The following is a 20305-nucleotide window of genomic DNA, read 5'->3' on the forward strand; positions in this document are numbered from 1 at the left end:
TATTTACCATGCAGACTGTGTCTCAATCTGCGTGCCAGGTACTAGAGATATGGAAGTAACGAAAGCAAGATTCTTCCCCTTGAGGCATTCACGTAAGGGATCTAGAAAAATTGACAAAAGTAAAGGAAATGGCGTTGTCATCCCCAATTCCAAAAGGGTTTTCTAGCAATCCAGTGACATAAGTGGAATTAAATCTTCCATAATCTTCTAGCACAAAGCACCAAGGTGGGGGGTGGTATGGATATCCCAACGCTCTAAGCACCAAGAAGGATTCAAACTGGTGGTGTTAAGCCCCCAACCTAATCAGAAATTCTCTTTGAAACATACAGTAGAAAAAGAAAGAAAAGAAAGGGAAGGCCTTTCAGAGGGCTTGCTCACTGACTCCTCCCAGAACAGTCTGATCCCCTTTGCTGGTGAAGCAAGAGGTCAGATCCCCAGATGGAAAGTCAATCTCCAAGAGTGGCCGGATAGAACTGCTAATTCCCTGGTGCCACGACACGCAGGCTGTCTCTGGACAGGGAGGAAGAGGCCTGGAGGCTGAGCTCCCCACCCCCCTGTACACAATCTGGCCAAGCCGATTCCCCTCCCCCGGGAACAGGCAGTAGTAACAGCCACACAGCACGGAGCCCTCACACCTACCCTTCTCAATGGCCCCCATCTCCCATGGCGAAGCCATTGGATTAAGTATTAGCATGAGTTACTTTAATGCATTTCGGGTCATTTCCTTTGAAACAAGCTAGACCAAAGCTGCTTATGCTCGGCTGCCACAGGTCGGGGAAGAGAGTGTCAGGGGAAGCAGGAGACAGCCTCACACTGCATCCGTTTTATATATTTATTGGCTTCCCAGTCGTTCCACTGCTCAACATTTTTTTGAAAACCAGACCTGATCCTTTCAGTTGAAAGATGAGGAATCGGAGGCCCAGAAACATAAACCTCTTCCCTAGGTTCCCCAGTAAGTGGTTTGGTAACTGAACCAACACTAAAATGGTGGGGAAGGCTTATCTTTGAAAAAGGAGAGAAGCTGAGAATCAGAAGGTGCAGTGTGGACCCAGGGGAAACAGGCAAAGTTGCTTTCGGAGATGCAGCTCACACCTAGGTGGCCGGATCGGGGCCCACCTGTTGCGGACTGTCCGTCACAGCAGCACCATGGCTGAAGCGAGTGGCCGGCTTTCTGTGTCACCACTCACTCCTGCTGCCTGCTCAGCCAGCTCAGGGAGACCACAAAGTATCTGTAAAATCTCACCTCCAGTTTGGAACAACATACATTTATCCAGCACCTACTACTGGCTAAGGATGAGGAGACTTGGACCCTTACTCAGGGGGCGAGTGGAGTGAAACACCCCAGGCAGAGCTGGAGAGAAGCACGGAAGGTAGGAAAGGGTAGAGTCAGCTTCCCAAGAGGAGCTTCCCAAACAACATTACGGATGTTATCCCGCTGAGCAGACTACAGGGGCTGAATGCTGGGTTCCTATCTTCTCAGCTAGGTGACCTTGGGAAGGTACTTAACCTCTTTGGGACTCCGCTTCCTCGCCTGCAAAACACAGCTCATTTCAGGATCTCATCAGATTGTTGTGAGGCTTGAGTGAGGGTTAATACACAAAAAGTACATAAATAGGCTGGTGCCCACTCCAGGAGTCGCCTCTGCTATCGTTTTTAGGAGCTTCTTGGGGAGAGGGGTCCCTGCTGCCCACCACACTACGACATGCTGGACTCACTGTAATGCCTGCAGCTTCCTAGCAGTCTGAGCAACTTGCTTGACTCCCCACTTCAGCATTGTCTAAAAATGTCTCCTCTGGCATCTGGAGTGGTTAGTAGCTCGCGGAGATGGAGACAACTGCTGTAATCCAATCAGTCCAATCAGTCTGGTCTGTCAGGATCCCTCCTTACCAGAGATGCTGGCAGGTGATACTGACATGGCCAACGTGGTAGGAATTTCCCGCCCATCTGCTCCATCCAACACACAGCTCCTCCAGACCCAGTGTCAGCTGACAGGGAGGACGGCGTGGAGGGGAGAGGAGGTAGACCGGGAGCTGGTGTGAGGTGGCTTGCTTGCTTCCCATCTCTCAGTGGCATTGTCTCAGGAGGTGCCTGCTCCATCCTGAAACTCTCAAATGCGGCATATTACAAAACATTAGCACAAATATGCTCTAGTGAATGAGGATAGCTTTCTAGGGGCCTTTTAAGAGTGTCCCCCTCCTATTTCAGGGAAGCTTCAACACTATCAGAGATCAGTAATCAACCTTTGCTATTACTCCAAGGCTGAATTTATTTACAGGTGATTTTTCTTAAGCAGGAAGCAGCAGTATTATCATCTAAGAAGCACTTAACATTCTTGATGTTTTAAAAAATGAGGCTATTAGCCTGCGACTTTTTTTTTTTAAAAAAACAATAGACAAAATCAGGGGATGTGGGGCAAAGGATGCTTCCAAGACTCCTGATCAAATTCCTAACTGATCTCTCTAGAGTTAACAACCTTCACCCCCAGTCAACCGTAGCCCTTCGTATCCAGCTTCCCCTTTTGCTACTGCAAAGGTGGGGTCCTTCCGGTAGCTGAGTGGTTCTCCTCTCTGCTTGTGTTTATTCCTTTGCTCTCGCTCACACCTGCACCCGGAAAACCTCTTCCCGCTGCTTCTCTGCTGCTCCTCGTGAACGCTTCCATTTCAAGCCCCACTTCTGATACAGAACCACGCTTCTCTGTCCTGCTCGTACCTGCTACCAGAGAGTAGACTATGTAATGACACGCTCTGCTTCCAGGTTGCTTTGTTTTTATTTATCTAGCCTGTCAGCTCCTTGAGGTGGGGAACCTGGTCTGGCTTGCCATTTTTTTTTTTTAATCTGTAAAATATAGTTCGCCCGATACACCGCATAATCTAGTACTTTGAGTCACCAGCAGAAAGTGCACTTGGAGACAGAAAAACTGAATTCCGCCCCAGCTTGAAAATTAACACCCAGTGTGACTCTGGGCATGTCCTTTTACTTTTCTTAGTCTGTTTGCTCGTTTGTAAAAATCAAAGCAATAAACTGTCCACATAAACCTATCATGAGAATTAGGTAAGAAAGGTTGACTATTGTTTCTGTAAGGAAACCTCTACAAGAAGGCCAGAACAATAGGAGTTACATATGTAGCTTTCTTACTATCTGCTTTGAAATAGGAAGAAAGCTTGGAAAACTGAGGAACAGATATAAGTCTCTAATAAACACAGGCTCCGAGACACACAGACTTAGGTTAAATTCCTAACACCATTACGTATAGCTGTGTGACTCTGGATAAATCACTACCCCTCTCTGAGCCTTCATTTCCTCATTTGGGGGATAAGAACAACCACTCACTTAGAATAGTGAATGGTCCACAGCTTGGGCTCAAGAAAGAGAAGTTTCTATTCCTTTTTTACTGGGTACTATCTTGTAATGTGCCTGGCTCTGGCTTGTAATCAGTCTTGTCTCCGTAGAGAGGTGGTAACTACATGAGGCTCCCGGCCTCCGTGCCTAACTCAGAGCTGGGTATTCACTAAAGACGCTTAGGTCAATTTCTTGTCACTTGGGCTTCACTTAGATAATGTGAACCGCTCTCCATGATAACTAGCTACCCCTTCTGCAGTTGGCCTAGCTAATTCCAATCGGGGGAGGGGAAGGGAGATGAAATCACTGTAAGGACTGACCTCTTTTAATATTTAAAACCAACTATAACAGTCAGAGTCCAGTTAGGAGAACTGAAATGACTCTAGGTCTTTCACAGAGTGAATTTAATACAGGAAATTGATTTCATACATGACAGACAAAACAAAACAAAACAAGAAGCCAAACAGGTGATGTTGAAGCAACTCAGAGATCAGCAACAGCAGAAAGCTGCTCCCCTCTCAGGGATCAAGGGATGACGGGAGGCTGTGGTGTGACCACAGACAGGGACTAGCGATGTCAGGCTGGAGCGAAAACCAAAGAAGGGCTGAGTGGCCAGAACCGGAACCGGAAAGGGAGACGCCGAGAGCTGGGATTGCACGGGAGAGGCAGCTGCTGCTCTAGTGAAGGGAGAAATCGCCCGACTGCTCCCCTCCCTGCACATCACCCTTCCTCCTGGATCTCCCATTGGCCAAACCAGAGGCCAGCTGCAAGGGAGCCTGGGAAATGTAATGCACAGCAGAGGAGGAGGGGTGAGTAAGCTATCCGACTGGCCCAGCCATCTTTCAGTAATATATATATATATAAAGCACTAGAATAGCATGTGATAGATAATCAGCTAATAATAATAGTAAGCAACATAAACATTGTTATAATTTTGTAAACTATCATTAAAAATTTATTTATATCAGTAACCAGTAACTGTGGTAAACACTTTTTCATATTATCTCATTTAATCATTACAACACTCTTAGAAGGCACATACTCTTTTTTTTTTTTTTTTTTAATCCTTACCCAAGGACATTTTTCCACTTTTTGTTCAGATACAGTGGCAGGGGGAGAGAGAGAGAGAGACATCGATGTGAAAGGGACACATCGAGTGGCTGCCACCCACACGACCCAACCAGGTCCGGGGACAAACTGCAACCGAGGTACATGCCCTTAGCGGGAACTGAACCCGGGTCTCTCTGGACCACAGGCCAATGCTCTAACCGCTGAGCAAAACTGGCCAGGGCTACATACTCTTAGTAGTCATATTTTTTTTTTTTTTTTTACAAATAAGGAAACCAGTTTAGAAAGGTGAAGGGACTGACCTAATGCAGTTATCACATCTGAGCTCCGGAGCGGAACCCAGATTTATGTGAATCAGAGCCTGTGCCCTTAACCGTGGTCCTAGTTATTACTTACAATATGAATCATACTGTTAAAAGAAAAAGGGAGGGTACTAGATAAGTTGAACATAAAACTTCCCATAATTACTAAGAGGATATTTTGAAGACCTACGTTTCCAGGGCTAAAAGCCTAGAACACTCTGTGAGCATTAAATTTGCCCTTAAAAAAAAAAAGTGGAGATTAAAAAACAAGTGCATCACCTAATGGAGTTTATAAAGGTCCATGGCGTTCCCTCTTGGAGGCAACAGGGTATTTTTTGCTAAGAAGATGCCAAGTTCAGCGGCCACTGCAGGCTTGCTGTTTACTGACACTTGATATGCTTCGACATCTGTTGCCCTTCTCAACTGATGGGTGCTTCATGGGCGCACTTCCCTGATCCAGGCTGGGGAAGAGCTTTAGCACTGAGGTCTGGTAAGACTCTCACAGGTCAGTGACACAGGGGAGGAATATTCGGGGAAGAGAGGTGGAGGGACACCCATCGACCACGCTGGGTAGTCTCAGCTCCTCTCCAGGGACAAGTGGCATTTCCAGAAAGCGATACACCTGGGTGATCCATACCTGAAGTTTCAGTATCACGCTCGGGTTCTTAACAAGGTGATATATGATGCATTCTTCTGCTTCTGTGAAAGTCCATGGAGCAATTTCTAGGCTGGCTTTTAAAGGAATGGCGTATTTAGAACTTGGTACCAGAGAAAAATGTGGTCTCTTTGGGAGAACTGGTATACGTCTTTGATTCTGTGAACACTATATGACTTGACATACTTCCCAGTTTTGTCTTGGATGCCTGGAAGCTCAAAGTAATCCCCTTATTTATGGGTCAGAGACCCACAGGCCAAACCTGCCCCATAAATCCGTTTGGCTTGGGACTCACCGAGACAGGATTAAAACACTTCAAATTTCAATGTCCTTAGGCAGAGCACACATTCCCCAGCCCAGTACAGAATCAAGCTATCTGATCCTCTGCTGGTATCTTCCTATGTTATATGAACTACCTGGAACCTGAAGACATACACATTTGAGGACGCCCTCCCCCTAATTTAAGTAGTTAGTACATTCTCTTTCTATGTAGTTTCTAACTTGAGAGTTTTATTTTGCTCAGTTTTATTCTTCTTAGTCATTTATCATTATTTTTTTAATCCTCACTTGAGGATATTTTCCCATTTATTTTCAGATAGAGTGGGAGAGACATCGATGTGAGAGAGATGAGAGAGACACATCGATGGGTTGCCCCCTGCACGACCCCGGTCAGGGCCGGGGACTGAACCAAAACCGAGGTACGTGCCCTTGACTGGAATCGAACACGCGACTCTTCGGTCCACGGGCCGATGCTCTAACTGCTGAGCCAAACCGGCCAGGGCGCTTAGTCATTAATTATAATCTTCCTCAAATCGTGTGTGAAAACTGAATATAAATGATAAACAAATAAGCAATTGTTTTCCTTAAGCGAAATTACCAAGATCAGCGGATGCAGCTGTATTCTCACTGCATCCAAGCACCGATCATTCCTGGTGAGTCACTCTGGCCTGCTCCACCTTCCCCACCTGTTAAAGGATTACCAGGACTGGGAGCGTAAGCCTACCATACCCTCAAGCAACAGAAAGAACTTACTCACTAGCGAGTGAGGGGCCGGGACATAATCAAGTGGCATCTGCCCATTTTCTAACATCCAACCTAGAGATGTAGCCCGAGGTGCCACTGAACCACTGGGCTGCAGGGGACGTGCAGAGGCTGGGTCTGGAGCCGGACCACCTGAGTTACAGCTCATTCCACCACCAGCCATCTGTGTGACCTCCGGCCAGCGTATCGATGTCCTGATGCCTCGATTTCCTGCTTCATAAAGTGGGGCGATGAAACCACCTACTTCACAGGTTTGTCGTGAGAATTAAATACAGGAAATGACAGCAGAACTTCCTATGTGCTAAATGTGCTTTTTCATTCATAGAGTCTTTGCAGCAACTCAGTGGGGTCAGTAAATGTGGAACTGAGACTCGGAGAAATTAAGAACCTTCCCCAGCCAGGGAGAAGCCATCGCCCTCAGAGAGCTACTTTCTCTCTTCTGTCCAATTTGTCTGCCCCTTATGCTGCCCAGTCGACTCAGCTCACCTCCCTTTACTTGGCAGAGAGCTGCCATCACACCACGTGACTGAGGCTCCAGCAGTCACTGCTAGTAGGTACTATGTTGAGGTGACACGGGAGAGATCTGTGCAGGACTGAGGCACATGTTCCTTTCTCTGCTTTTGGAGAAGGCACTCCACTGCCAAGGTCAAGAGCAGAACTGGGGTCACATGCACCCCCTGCACCCCCAGTTGCAGTTCCACCAGATCCACAACCGCTAACCCTCTATGGCCCAGTTACATGTTGCCTTCTCAGAAGGACTTTTCAGCCCTCAAGACAGTGGAAGACGCTGTCTTGGTGCCCTGTTATTTCATTGTATAGCAATTATAATAAACGAACAGCCAGTGTTAAATAAACACCATGCCACGCTACATGTACTGACATGTTTACCCCTTAACACGAGTTGTGATAATACATCTATGACATAGATATTGTCGCATTTCACAGATGAGACCTCTGAGGCAAGCAGAGATTAAGTAATTTATCCCAGGTAAGTGGCAGAGCCATGATCAGAGCCCAAGCCAAGGCCCCATGGTCTTTGCCATTATACTTAGTGCTAATTTTTTCATAACTGTATCTGTGTCCGCCTCCCCACTAAACTGGACACTCCACGGGTACTGAGATGTGCGTAATTCTCTGCCCTGCCCTGCTATCATCTAGGACGGTCCCTGTCACATGGCAGGCTCCTGCTGATGAACCTTGGCTTAAAGAATTAAACAAGGAGCCCAGACACATGCCTCTTCCAGATCTAGCCACCTGTCATCTGTCAGCCCGGCTCTCGCAGCCCAACCGACCTCCAGCAGGGGAGGACAGCAGAAAATGCATCCTGACATCACAGGAAGGACCCGAGGAAAAGGTGCATTAATGGGGCAAAAACAAGCCAGCAGAATGATTAATTTGGCCTCCCCTTCCATATTATGTTTACACAAGTTGATTATATAGCACTTAATTACTAATTTGCCCTACTTAAACCAGGAGTGCTTTTAATTTTTAATGAGAGAAGGGAAGAAGATGCCTTTACTTAGTAAAGAGCAGCTATTTTATTTCCTTCTCTTGTTTTGCCCGGCCAATTAATAACGTTTTTAAGGAAATACATTCCTCTTGTGAATTCTTTCTCTCCATCTTCTTCCTGACCTCCCAGGTTTAAAGAGAGATGGAAACGGACAAGAGCCACTTAGAAACAAGCTGCTTTGCTGTCTTATCTGGCTGGATGGGCTGGCAAAGGCTGTGCAAAGTTGAAGCTCATGGGACCTATACATGGTGCTGATTTTTTGGGAGCTGGGGCGTATCTATTCCCCAGAATCATGACTTGGTTATTACTGACAACAGAGAACACAGCCAGGGGTCTCCAATAATACCACGTGACTGAGGCTCCAGCAGTTACTGTTAATATGTAACAAGGCATTCCCTAATATGGCCGTTTGTTTGCTGGGTATTAATGTCAGATAAGTGTAAGCAGTGCCCTGGGGCCGTCAAGACATCAGAAGAGCCAGACATTGGAGTAAGATCTCGATCTTACTGCTAGCTCTGCCACCTGCTATTGAACCATCCACACATTCCTTAAACTTTCTGAGCCTCAGTTCCCTACCTGTAAAGGTGAGGTGGATAACCTAACTTGCAAGGCTTAAATATCATCTAAATTACCTTAGCACGGTGGCCAGCTCAGAGGAGGTGCAGAAAATTATTCATTTCTTGTCTTTAGCAGAGGTAAGGCAGGGAGGGGGGTAAGAGAGTCCCTTTTGAAGCCTCCAGCATACCTGCCATCGTCTGCAGAGTCTAGATCAGTGCCACCAAAGAGCAGGACCATAAAGACACAAGGAGCTTGTACCAGAATGTGAGCAAACACACTGATTCCTTCACTGAGAACATCTTGCTCTGAATAAAATGTCAATCGATTTACATTCTGATGCAAGTACCTCATCTCAATGCAAATCTGTAACATACTACTCGGCGGGGCCCCTGGTCAGCAGACTGACCCGCGCCTCTGCCTGAATGACAGTTGTGGCATCAGCACGTTCCCTGCGGACCCGCCTCAGCCTCCTCTGGGCTTAGCCGGGGCACTCGGACGGACTGCGCCAATGAGCTCCCTCGCCTCCTGACTTGGAGTCCAGCCAATGGGGAGCCTGGCAAGAGATCAGACAGAGGGAGGATAATGGGGTCAGGACAAGCCAGTTGACCCCGTAATCTCCACACAACCCTCTGTTCTGGGGTCACAGTACCTGTGCTCTCGCCCCCCTCACCTCTTCAGGTCCAGCTGTTACAAAAACCGAGGTGCCACCTCCCCACTAGTGACTTCTCTATGCCCTGGTCCTCAGTCTTGCAAACAGTCCCTCTACGAAACTCTCTACAATTATCCTACTTTGAGGGTGTCCTTGGGGGGAGGAGGGCTTGACTAACTCCATGACATTTTACTATGCATCCTAATTCTAGTTGTCTATTTCTGATACTAGTTTCTGGCATTAACACTCAGGCCCAGAAGAGTCCATTTCCATATGTGATGAAGTTGAACAATCCCAAGCTTTGAAATCCTAGCCTAGATTCTGGCTTTGGATTCTGGCTTTGTCCCTTCCTCGCCATGGCTTTGATAAGTCTCTTAACCTCTCTGACCTCACTTGTAAAATTATTATGATAATAGTAAAGGAAATTTCCTTGTACACAACTTTTAACATGTTATCAAATTGTTAAATGTTTAAATTTCTTTGATATGCATGATTAAAGATACTTCCCTCAAGTTTCTGAACCCATGGTGCTTTCTCACGGTTCACTGCCGAAATCAAATACTTCTAATAAGCAATTGTGATAATGACTTTTCCCTTCTGCATGGTTCTTGATCATCTGCCTCAGTGCCGCACCCAAAACTCTTTCACAGACTTCAGTAAGACTCTATACATTCCATACTCTGAAGTCAACTTTTTCCAGTAGTGTGTGGTATGTATGAGTGTGTGTGTGTGTGTGGTCATTTTTCAGGACTTTCTTTTCCCCGATTACAGAAAACTCCTGACCTAACTAAAGGTCTTGTCTTTCCGGATCTCTTATTTGGTTCCACAGCCTAACTTACTGTGTTGAATATTAAGCTTATACAACACAGGTCCGTGACTTACTAGTGTAAAGGAGTAAAATACCCAACCCATTCATGTCCAACAAGGAATTTTTTTTATGAAACATAAAGGCATAAACGTTAACTAGAATGAAGAATTAATTACTCACAGGCATGTGTTTCTATAGAAAGGTCTTACATATTTTTTCAGATTGCACCCGTATGAAATGCTGTCTGGAATAAAATGAAGTAAAAAAATTAGGTAAACTTTCTCGGGACCACAGGCCGATGCTCTAACCACTGAGCCAAACCGGCCAGGGCGGTAAACTTTCTTTTAGAAATACGGTTCTGTGACTCTTCTAAGTTTCTTAAGGACTCAGTTGATGTTTCGCCATTTTATCTTTTATAACAGCCTCGTTTTAAGTTCCTGAGTAACAACTTCAGTGGGAGAGGAATATTTGGGAAAATGTCTGTTAGCCTAAATCTTTATTTTAATAACAGTACTATAAAAAGCATCTTTTAGAGTTCTTAATTAGTTAAAACACTTTTTAATATCTACCTCTATAAAAAGTAAATGGGCAGATTATCATTAAAAGCAAACAAATAAACAGTACTGGTGAGCATATTATAAAGTCTTCTCCAGGCAAAAGGAATTAGCAAATTTCCAAACCAAAGAGGGCACATTTCTTATTTTTAGGTCTATATTTGGTACTCAACCAAACAGTGCTGACACATGTATGAAGCCACTGTTTTCTATAAATGATGCCACCAGGGAATCTGTGACTTTCCCACGCATTGGACATACGTTTACTGGGATATGGTTTGATGGAATAAAAAGTGCATAGACTTTGTATCAAGCAAGGTTATATGACCCCTCCATTCTTCAGAGTCCTCAACAACAGAGTGGGGACTGTTAACGCCACCCACTGTTGCTGCAAGGATTCTAGAAATGATCAGGGATAGAAAGCAGCAGGAAGGTAACAGGCCCTGATCACCCCGAAAGGAACAGGAGAGACTAATGTCGTGTATCTTATATATTGAACTGATTTCTGAAACTCACATTCTACATTTGAGCAACTGTTTTGACTTTGACATCCACGGTTTCATTCTACAAAGTGGACTGGAATGAGGAGATTTACAATTAATCAGAACCTAGATTTGTTGTGTTTATTTATTTTGGAGAGGGAACAATGCTGGGAAAGATATGAATGGACTGTTAACCAGGTGTGGCAATAAGTATAATGAATGTTAGGGCCTGTATCACATTCTTAATCTAATCCCTCTTTAAAGTATTCATTACCATTCCAGGGTTTTTCTGTTGACTTTCTATGAGGCTTTGACATACGAGACAGGACACTGAAAATTCAATCAGAAATCTGAATCTATTTAATTAGAAACCAGAATCGCACATCTCCAGAAACACATGCTTACGCAGCAAAGGGCAAAGGGCGACTCCACAGCTGATCGTATCAGGACCATATGTGACATGAGTAAGACTAGAAGAGGCCCGGGGATGAGCCCTAAGTGGACTAACATTCACAGCAGGAGACTCCTTGTTCACAACAGGAGTGAGCCCTGAATTTTTACACACGATGGGTGGGAGTAGAAAGTGTTAATATGTATTGAAATCCTAAATTAGGCAGACTTTCGACTATTATACCTAATAATGAATTTTAACATAACATAGGGGGTGTGCAAAAATTCAGCCGCAGAGATGTTAGTTGCAGCTTTATTCAAAACAACAGAGGCAACCTAAATATTCAAAACGGGACTGGTGGAAAAAATCATGTTATATTCCGTGGGGTAGAACAGCATGCAGCCTACAAACACGGTAAGTGAAGATGTTTCCTGTGTGTTTTGGGGTGGGGGGAAAGGCTACAAAACTATGCACTGTATGAACACATTTTTAAAAAGTAAACAATGATTTAAAAGTATGTATAAAAAGACTAAAATGATAACAACCAGGCTCTTAAATAGTGGTTATTTTTGAGTAGTGAGATCTGTTTTCATATTTTTCTTTCTGCTTAACTAAGTTTTCTTAAAAAAATTTTTTTTTAATGTATTGATTTGAGAGGGAGAGAGAGAGAAGGGGGGGGGGGTCAATTTGTTGTTCCACTTATTTAATTCACTGGTTGATTCTTGTCCGTGCCCTGACCTGGTATCAAACCTGCGACCTTGGCATATCGGGACAATGCTCTAACCAACTGAGCTACCCAGCCGGGGCTAAATTTTCTTTTTTCCCAATGGATGTGAATTACTAGTTGTATTCCACAGAAAGAAAGAAAACGCAAATTATGATGAAATATGCCAAGAAATGGGATGGTTTCATATTTCTGAACATCCATTGTATATCAGTCTTTCCAAATTTCCAGCAACTGAAGTCATGATAATCAGCTTTACTTTGCAAATGTATAACTGGTATTCATGGTGACAGAAAACCAAAGAGAACTAAGAATCACAGAAAGTTGACTCACAAGATAAAACATAACGGAGATGCACAGCATTGTATTCAAAATCATGGGCTTTCAGGCACTTGGCAGGTGATGAATAGAACCGGCTCTAAGTAAAGTAAACGTCGTGAAAAACGACAGGAGAGGCTGCAGGCACTGAGCACGTCTGAAGGACTGACCTTGAGGTGGACCACAGCGGTCGGTGTGGATGGTTTATCTCGTGGGCGCACATTACAGAAAGCGAGAGTAATCACGGCTCTCCACCGGACACTTAGTGTGTTGGTCTGCAGGATCCAGGAGCCTGTCTGGACCGTGGCAGGGAAAGTTGATGGTGGGGGCTCATGGAGTCAATGGTTTGTGCGGTGGAGAGCCTCATGCTGTGGGAGGGAGAACTGTTTGATGAACTCGTTGATTCCTGGGGCTTATTTTCTTTACACTGCACAGGTACTTGCCTTCAATTAACTGCTAATCCCATTTTGATCTTTTGTCTCTGTCTCCTTTTTGCTGAGTTTTGCTTCAGATGTTTCCTCCGCTGCTTTTGGCGGGGGGCGGGGGTGGGGGCAGGCAGGGTGAGGGTAGGTGTTAGGATAAGTAACACTGTTAGAATTAAATCTTGCTTTGTAGTTTTGGGAAAAACTTTCTCTGAAGATAAGAAATGACAGCACAGGACATCTGCAGGGGCCTGAAGGAAGCAAGGTCGAAAGCCATCTTGTGTGTCTGCCTCTTTGTCATTTGATTGAGTTTTCTCTCTAGGCATCTTGTTTTTTTAAATTTTTTTTCTTTATTGATTTTTTTAGAGAAAGAGGGAGAGGGAGAGAGACAGAAACATCGATGAGAGAGAACATCGACTGGCTGCCTCCTGCATGCCCCCCACTGGAGATTGGGCCCACAACCTGGGCATGTGCCCTGACCGGGAATCGAACTGGCAGCCTCTTGGTGCCTGGGACAACCAACACTCAAGCACTGAGCCAGACCGCCTGGACTCTCTAGGCAACTTGAAATGGGTTTCTTGCTTTATGCATTCTTTGCATGTCTCAGAAGTTCTCTACTGCCGTTCTTCGAAAATGTCAGCATATTGATACTTCATAAACTTATTTTTCCCAGTTTGTCAATTTTCTAGGGCCTGGAGACCACAGAAGTTTTATGGGATGCTCCCAACTTCTCACTGTAATTCTTTGGTTTCAGAATCACAGGTCACTTTGGAGCGCACAGACAGCCAAGGGAGCGATGGGTGACTTTCTCGGGATGAGGGAGTGATCAAATGGAAGGTCAAGACTGCATTCCACTCCTGCCACCCAACGCAGGGAGCCTCTCGTCCTTGCGTCCACTCCTACCTACTCAGTGGCTGAGCTTTCACCAGGACAGTAGCATTTCTGGGGTCTGACTCCATTTTACTGATTAAGCTGTAGCTCTAGAGACAACCATGACATGATTCTTGTCGCACCGTCTACTGGAGACTCTGTTTTAATACGACTAAAAGGAGAATACCACTCATTTCTGGAGAGGGATAATGCGTTAAGATGTTATTCATCATTCTGTTCTTTAGTGAGGATGGAAGGCTCTATCAATACTTTGTGAGATCCTAATTTGAAAAGGAAATGGTAGGAAGGCTTTAGATGTCTAAAGGAAGGGAGTGCAGGAAAGGCAGGGAAAGAGAGAGACCAAGAGAATGAGAACGTGAATGGATAAAAGAACCCGAGGTGGACACTTGGAATTGTCAGCAGGTTTCAAAATGTGGAGTAGCAAAGGACCCCATCACTGACCAGTCTCTCCCACCAGAGAATTCCCTCTACTGTCCCACTCCATGCACCTGATACAGCTATCCCGGAATTAAAATATATAGATATTTGCAAGAGCTCTAAGTAAAACCCACAACTGTAAGTCCTTCTAATCCATTGGTATCAGCAACGTAAGGTATGTAGCTCTACTCCTAACTGACGTCACCGATTCACGGGGCTAGGAGATTGGGAAACCCTGCCTCCCCAGGCACAGGGGCCCCTCCCTAGGTCCACAGCCTGCGTCTTCTGGACGCTCCCTAGCTTTTCCTTCAGTGCAGAGGAGATGACTCTGGCTTTTTTTCCTCAAGTCTGCACACCTACATGTGAAGTGAAATCATCCATCCAAACACCAAATAGAAGACAAAACATTGGGCCTGATGGAATCAATAAATTGCTGGCAGATATTACTCCGTTGTCTTAAAGGAGTGGCAGGCACCCTGAAGACCAAGCTAGGATCATTGAAGTTCAAAGAAGGAGAAAAAAAAACTATATTGAAGTTTAGGTTGAAAAATATAAATGATAGAGAAGAAGAGTTCTGTTTCACCTCAACTTGCCAGAACCCTGAGCTGGTCGCAGGCCTGGGGCAGACAGGTTGGCACCTCTTCTTGGGAGGGGGGTGAATGAAGCCCAGCCTACTGCATTCACAATTCCAAAGCAGTTCCAAACCTAATCAATAGAACGGTGTTGATCATTATAACCGGAGCTCATGGAGCTCACCAGAGATTTCAAAGGCTCTTCCTATCTACAGTCTCACATGAGTGGCAATTCTTCTTATGTAAATATTTTTTAAAAGAAATAGAACAAAGAACAAAGCACCTGGAGAGGCCAGGTGACATTGTCTGAGGCTATACAACAGGCAAACACAGAGGTCAATACTACACGGCTCTCTGGCATGCAAGACAGATAAGATATCAGGTCTAGGCTGGGGCTATCTTCACCAGACAGTGTGTGCTACAACTAAAAACAGTTGGAAGGGGCACATATGTCCTTGGGTGGGACAGGGGACCTGAGCTTGTCTAGAAGATGTGGTGAGCCTTGCAGCTGCTAATCAAATCAACAGTGCCAATATTCGGTGGACCTTATCTTGATTCTGTTCCAGAAGATTAATGAGAAACCTCAGGTAGTGAAGCCGTCAGTGTGGATTGTGAGTGGAGTCCTCCCCCAGCTACAAACTTCAGTCTGATCAAGAGACCAACGAGCTGTCATAAGTCATGGTGTGGAGTGTCGGAGGGCACAGCCCCGTCTTGTCACACTGCTCTGTTTGGGCTGCAGACTTGTTCCTGATTTGTGATCAGTGACACTTCTTTTCAGAAAATACACCTTTAAACATTTTAGAAGGCAAACAATATATTTAAGGGGAAAAAAATCACACAAAGTAGAAACAGGATGAAAATCAGGAGAGTCATTGATCCGGAGAGACCTTGGTTTCAGTTCTGCTCTGTCCCTTATTAACTACAACCTTGGGCAGATTACTCAGAGCCTCTCGGAGCCTTGGTCTCCTCATACATAACACAAGGATAAAAATGTCCATCCTGCCGGTAGGCAGAGGGTCAAAGTTAAATGAGGTATCCTAGTCTGCTTGGGCTGCCATAACAAAATATCACACACTGAGTGTTTAAATAACAGAAATTTATTTTCTTTTAGTTTAGTTTTGTTTTTTCATCCTTACCCGAGGATATTTTTACATTTATCTCCAAATACAGCTGGAGGGAGAGAGGGAGGAAAAGAGAGAAACATCGATGTGAGAGAGACACATCGATTGGTTGCCACCACACGACTCCAACCCCTGGGCCAGGGATGAACTGCAACCGAGGTATGTGCCCTTGGCCAGAATCGAACCTGGGACTCTTTGGTCTGTGGGCCAGCACTCTAACCGCTGAGCCAAACTGGCCAGGGAGTATCTTCTCATAGTTTAGAGGCTGGAAATTCGCAAGCGAACTGCCAGCATGATCGGGTTCTGGTGAAAACCGTGCTCCTGGTTTGCACAGGGCACCTTTCTGCTGTGCTCACCCGGGGAGAAAGGACGAGGGGGAGGCGGTGCACACGCATGTACACCAGCTCTCTGGGGTCTTCTCACAGGGGCACTCATCCTGCCATCAGAGCCCCGCTCTCATGGTATCATCTAACCCCAATTACCCCCCAAAGACCCACCTCCAAACACCATCAGGTTGGGAGTTAGGGCTTCCATGTATGAATTTTTTTTTCTTTTGGTTCGTGCCCCTAGCGGGAACAGAACCCAGACTCTCTGGTCCGCAGGCTGACACTCCAACCACTGAGCCAAACCGGCCAGGGCTCCATGTATGAATTTTGAGAGAACTCACACATATATCCATAACATGCACATATATCCATAACATGAGGGGACCTATGTAGGACCTGAGCAAGCCCCACTGTTTTGGTTTAGCGACTATAATTTGTCCCAGGAAGGGCGAGGCATCTAGTTGTGAGAATATCTTCATAAGTTGATAACATTAAAATAACAATGGACAAGTCACTGACATTTCAACAATAAATAGGTCCGTGTAATGTTTCTGAGAACCAGAAAATCCAGACGTTGAAGGTTCAACTCAACCATCTTTGTTTAAAAACTTCAGTTAAAATCCACAAGCATTCACGACTGGATTCAATTCCCTGAAAGGGATATTTCCCAGGCATCAGTTTGAGAAAGTTCCCAAAATGTGTACAAATAGCACAGACATCGAAATCAGACTTTTGCATCTGTCTGTTTCTATGGGTACCTTTAAGTTCTGTCATCTCTCTGCATCTCTGTTGCCCATGGATGTTGTTATATCAGGAAGATTAAATGAAAAGCACCTGGCATGGTTCTCGGTACATAAGAGGGTCACAATAAATTACTGAGCTATTGTTGGAAAACCTGGCTTCTAGGCCCAACCTGGAGACCTTGGGCAAGTCATTTAAGCTCTCTGATGCTCAGCTGAACAAGTATTTCCTGAACTCTCCACTGAGACTTAGGAGCCAGGCTTCTTGGCTTGGGCATTTATTACCTGTTTCAACTTAGGCAAAGTTTCTGTTTTTGTTTTGTTTTGTTTTGTTTTCCCGCGGGAGAGTGGGCACACACTGGTGGGCTAGGCTAAGTTCCTTTATGCCTCACGTTCCTCCACTATAAGATGGGGATAGCAGCATGACCGGTTATGGGACTAAATGTGTGCTCCGGATCCAGGGAAAGAACTCACAACGTGCCACTGATTGTTACTACGGATAAACCAGCGGAGCGGAGAGCTCAGTGGTCAGCCACAGCCGGCAGGGCGTGCAGCCAGGACGTGCGCCCAAGCGGTCCGCCCCACAGCCTGTGCGCCCCGGTCCACCTGGGCGGCTCCTCTGCCTTCTTGTAAACCTGCTGATCACACTATTATGTTACCACTCGAAGTCTCTCCTTATAACCCCACGTGTGAGGTATCTTTTGCAATTTGTTGTTAGGAAAATCTTTGTCTCCTACAAGAAACTGGGATGTTTCCTCTTTTTGAAAATAAGAGTTATGCAACTTACCATGTGTTCTTTTTGTTTTGGCTGCCAGGAAGCTCAGAGTCAAATTGTATGTTCAATCACCACCACCAATTTCCTTCTTCCTATATCTCTGTTCCTTATTTTCCCTTTTAATTCCTTTTTTACTAACATTTTCATGTATATCTTCTGTTGATAGAAGACTCAGAGGTATTTGGACAGTGGTGGGTAGAGATGAAATAAGCAAATACAAATCTAACATTTATAGGAAAAAGTGAAATCTTGAGCCTTACCTGTTCCACCTGCTGAAAGAAAATGGTCAAGGTAAAATGTTAAAGAAATAAGTTCAGAGCTCTTCTCTGGGAGAGAAAAAGAAAATCAACAAGAAAAACAGAATGGCCGACACGAACAGAGGTGAAGTCAAATGAAAACGGCAATAAATATGTCTGAGGCTAGAAGTGTTTGTGCTTTCCCTGGCTGGAACCTATCATTTCTTAATTATATCCTGTGTGTGTTTTGCAAGATGTGAGCTGCTGTCAAGAGGAAGGACAGTTTCAGGCAGGGGAGGGGCCACAGCCCACCCCTTGCTCCTCACATACCTGTACCGAAGTGAAATCCCCCGAGGCACAGGCACCCAGAATAGCAGCGCCCACAAGAACTGACTCCACCTCTTGGGACAGGACCACAGGCATGCCTGCACAGGACAAGGCCACACCTTGGTTAGAGAGCAGGGCCCGGGCACTGGGGAGCCCAAGGAGCCCCAGCAGCAAGAACACCTGATGTGAAGGTAGCAACAGGCACCTCCTCCCCATCCCCCGCGGTTCCTTGTCCCTTGGGACTCCTTGGCTCAGAAGGATTTCATGGCCTCTGCCTGCTGGCGCACTAGCCTAGAGCCCCATGGGAGCCAACACCGCACAGATCAACTCAGGAGACCCTTCTGTCCAGGTCTCCCTGGCTTCTACTCGCCGCTGCCTGCCCCTGGGTTCCATTCCAGGTCAACAGACATTCATTCAGTGCTGTGCTGGGCCCAGGGGGCACAGAGATGAATCTGACTCTGTCCTGCTCCTCGGGGCTCAGAGGGGAGGTGGATGAGACGGAGGGAGGGGTTAGTTCTGAAACGGAGCTGCACCAAGAGAAGGGAAGCAGTGAGGGAGCGGGCTGTCAATCCCTGCGGTGGCTTCCGTTTCTCTGAGTACGAGCCAAAGCCTTTCCAAGGGCTGACAAGGCCCACGGGACTGGAGCCCACCCTGATCTTCCTCTCCTCCTGGCCACACTGCCTGGCCTCCTTGCTCCTTCTTCATTCTGCGTCAGGGCCCTCACCCGTGCTGTTCCTCTGTCTGGGCCACTTCCTTCTGTGTCCACACAGAACCCTCTCTCTCCAGGTCTGGGTGCAAACACCTCCTCCCACGGTGGCCTCCCTGACCATCTGACTGAGGATGACAGCTTACCACCCACGGGGATCCTCACTCCCCTCTACCTCCCCCTCCCCCTCAATGCTGTATGACTAAGTATCTTGATTATGGTCTGTCTGCCCTGCTAGTCCATGTGCTCCGTGAGGGCAGGGACTTGGTTCTGCTCACTGCTGGATCCCTGGATTGAGACCAGTATGTAGTACATGGTAAGCGCTGGAATTACGAGAGAACACATTTCTGGGAGGGAATCGGACGAGAGGAGGACTAAGCATGCATTGGAAGGAGGAGTGGGGTCTGCCAGGCAGGGAGAGGCACCCCGCATGCCAGCTCCCAGAGGTTGAGGGTTCACAGTGGCTTTAATAGAAATAATTTAGAATTCTTAGGACTGTATTCATGTGCGTGTGTATAATAAATAAAACATATGTAAAATATGAATAAGGTCAATGTATTTGCGAATTAGGGATGGCAGCAAACTCCACAGAGGTAAGCTCTATGGCCAGACCCGCAAAATTGCTTCCTACTGAAGACGTTAGACTTTTTCCCCCCCAAGGACTGGACTTTTCCTCCTACCCTTTCCGAGAAGACTTCCCTGACATCACCTCCTCCGCACTCCCACCGTCTCCTAACTGACCCTCCCACTGCAGGACGGGCCGGCGGGCCAGCCGTCCCAGACACAGGGGGCAGGGGGCAGAATTCCCACACACATCCCAAGCACTCAGGAGCACCAGCCCCATCCTGCAGGGCCAGGCTGGAGACTTTGCTGAAAGGATCAGGTGGTTCCACCAGCCCTGTGTCCTTCAGTGCGTCACATATACTCTCTTGGCCTCAGTTTCCCCATGTGTAAAATGGGGGTGGCGGTAAGATTTTGCACACAGGTTTGCTGTGAGGCTTAGTGAGAAAGGGCATACGTGCTGCTTAGCACACTTCTGGCCTATGATGAGCCCTTGAGGACGTGGCTACTGCTGTTGGGACCAATACTGATGGAGAGTGGAGCCCTTCTGCATGCACTCCTCCTGGGCTGGAAACCAGAGCCTCGGGGAGGGGACACCGAGAGGGCGAGGACAGATGCCAGGCGCGCTGAGGGCTGTACTGGCCAGACCAGGACTGAGCACCGAAGCCTGTGTAGAAGCCGGGGATCATGCGGACAGAGCACGCCTGCAACCAGCCCTGTGCGCTGGGACTTCCTATTTTTTATTTTAATTTATTTATTTTTTTGTTTTTTGCACTGGGACTTCGTAAAAGACAGTTTCTCCGCATGTCACC

General features: G+C 46.3%; 1 protein-coding gene across 2 annotated transcripts in view; it reads right to left on the minus strand.

Annotated features, from left to right (window-relative positions):
• The window catches only part of FGGY (FGGY carbohydrate kinase domain containing), a 380948-nt gene that overhangs the window by 56143 nt on the left and 304500 nt on the right, over window positions 1-20305 (minus strand). For both annotated transcript variants that reach the window (XM_036257128.1, XM_036257129.1), the window contains exon 14: window positions 18230-18324. In XM_036257128.1, coding sequence (XP_036113021.1) covers window positions 18230-18324 — 95 coding nt within the window. The remainder of the gene's footprint in view (window positions 1-18229; window positions 18325-20305) is intronic.

Source organism: Molossus molossus, unplaced genomic scaffold (genome assembly GCF_014108415.1).
Source record: "Molossus molossus isolate mMolMol1 unplaced genomic scaffold, mMolMol1.p scaffold_m16_p_12, whole genome shotgun sequence".
Taxonomy (NCBI): domain Eukaryota; kingdom Metazoa; phylum Chordata; class Mammalia; order Chiroptera; family Molossidae; genus Molossus; species Molossus molossus.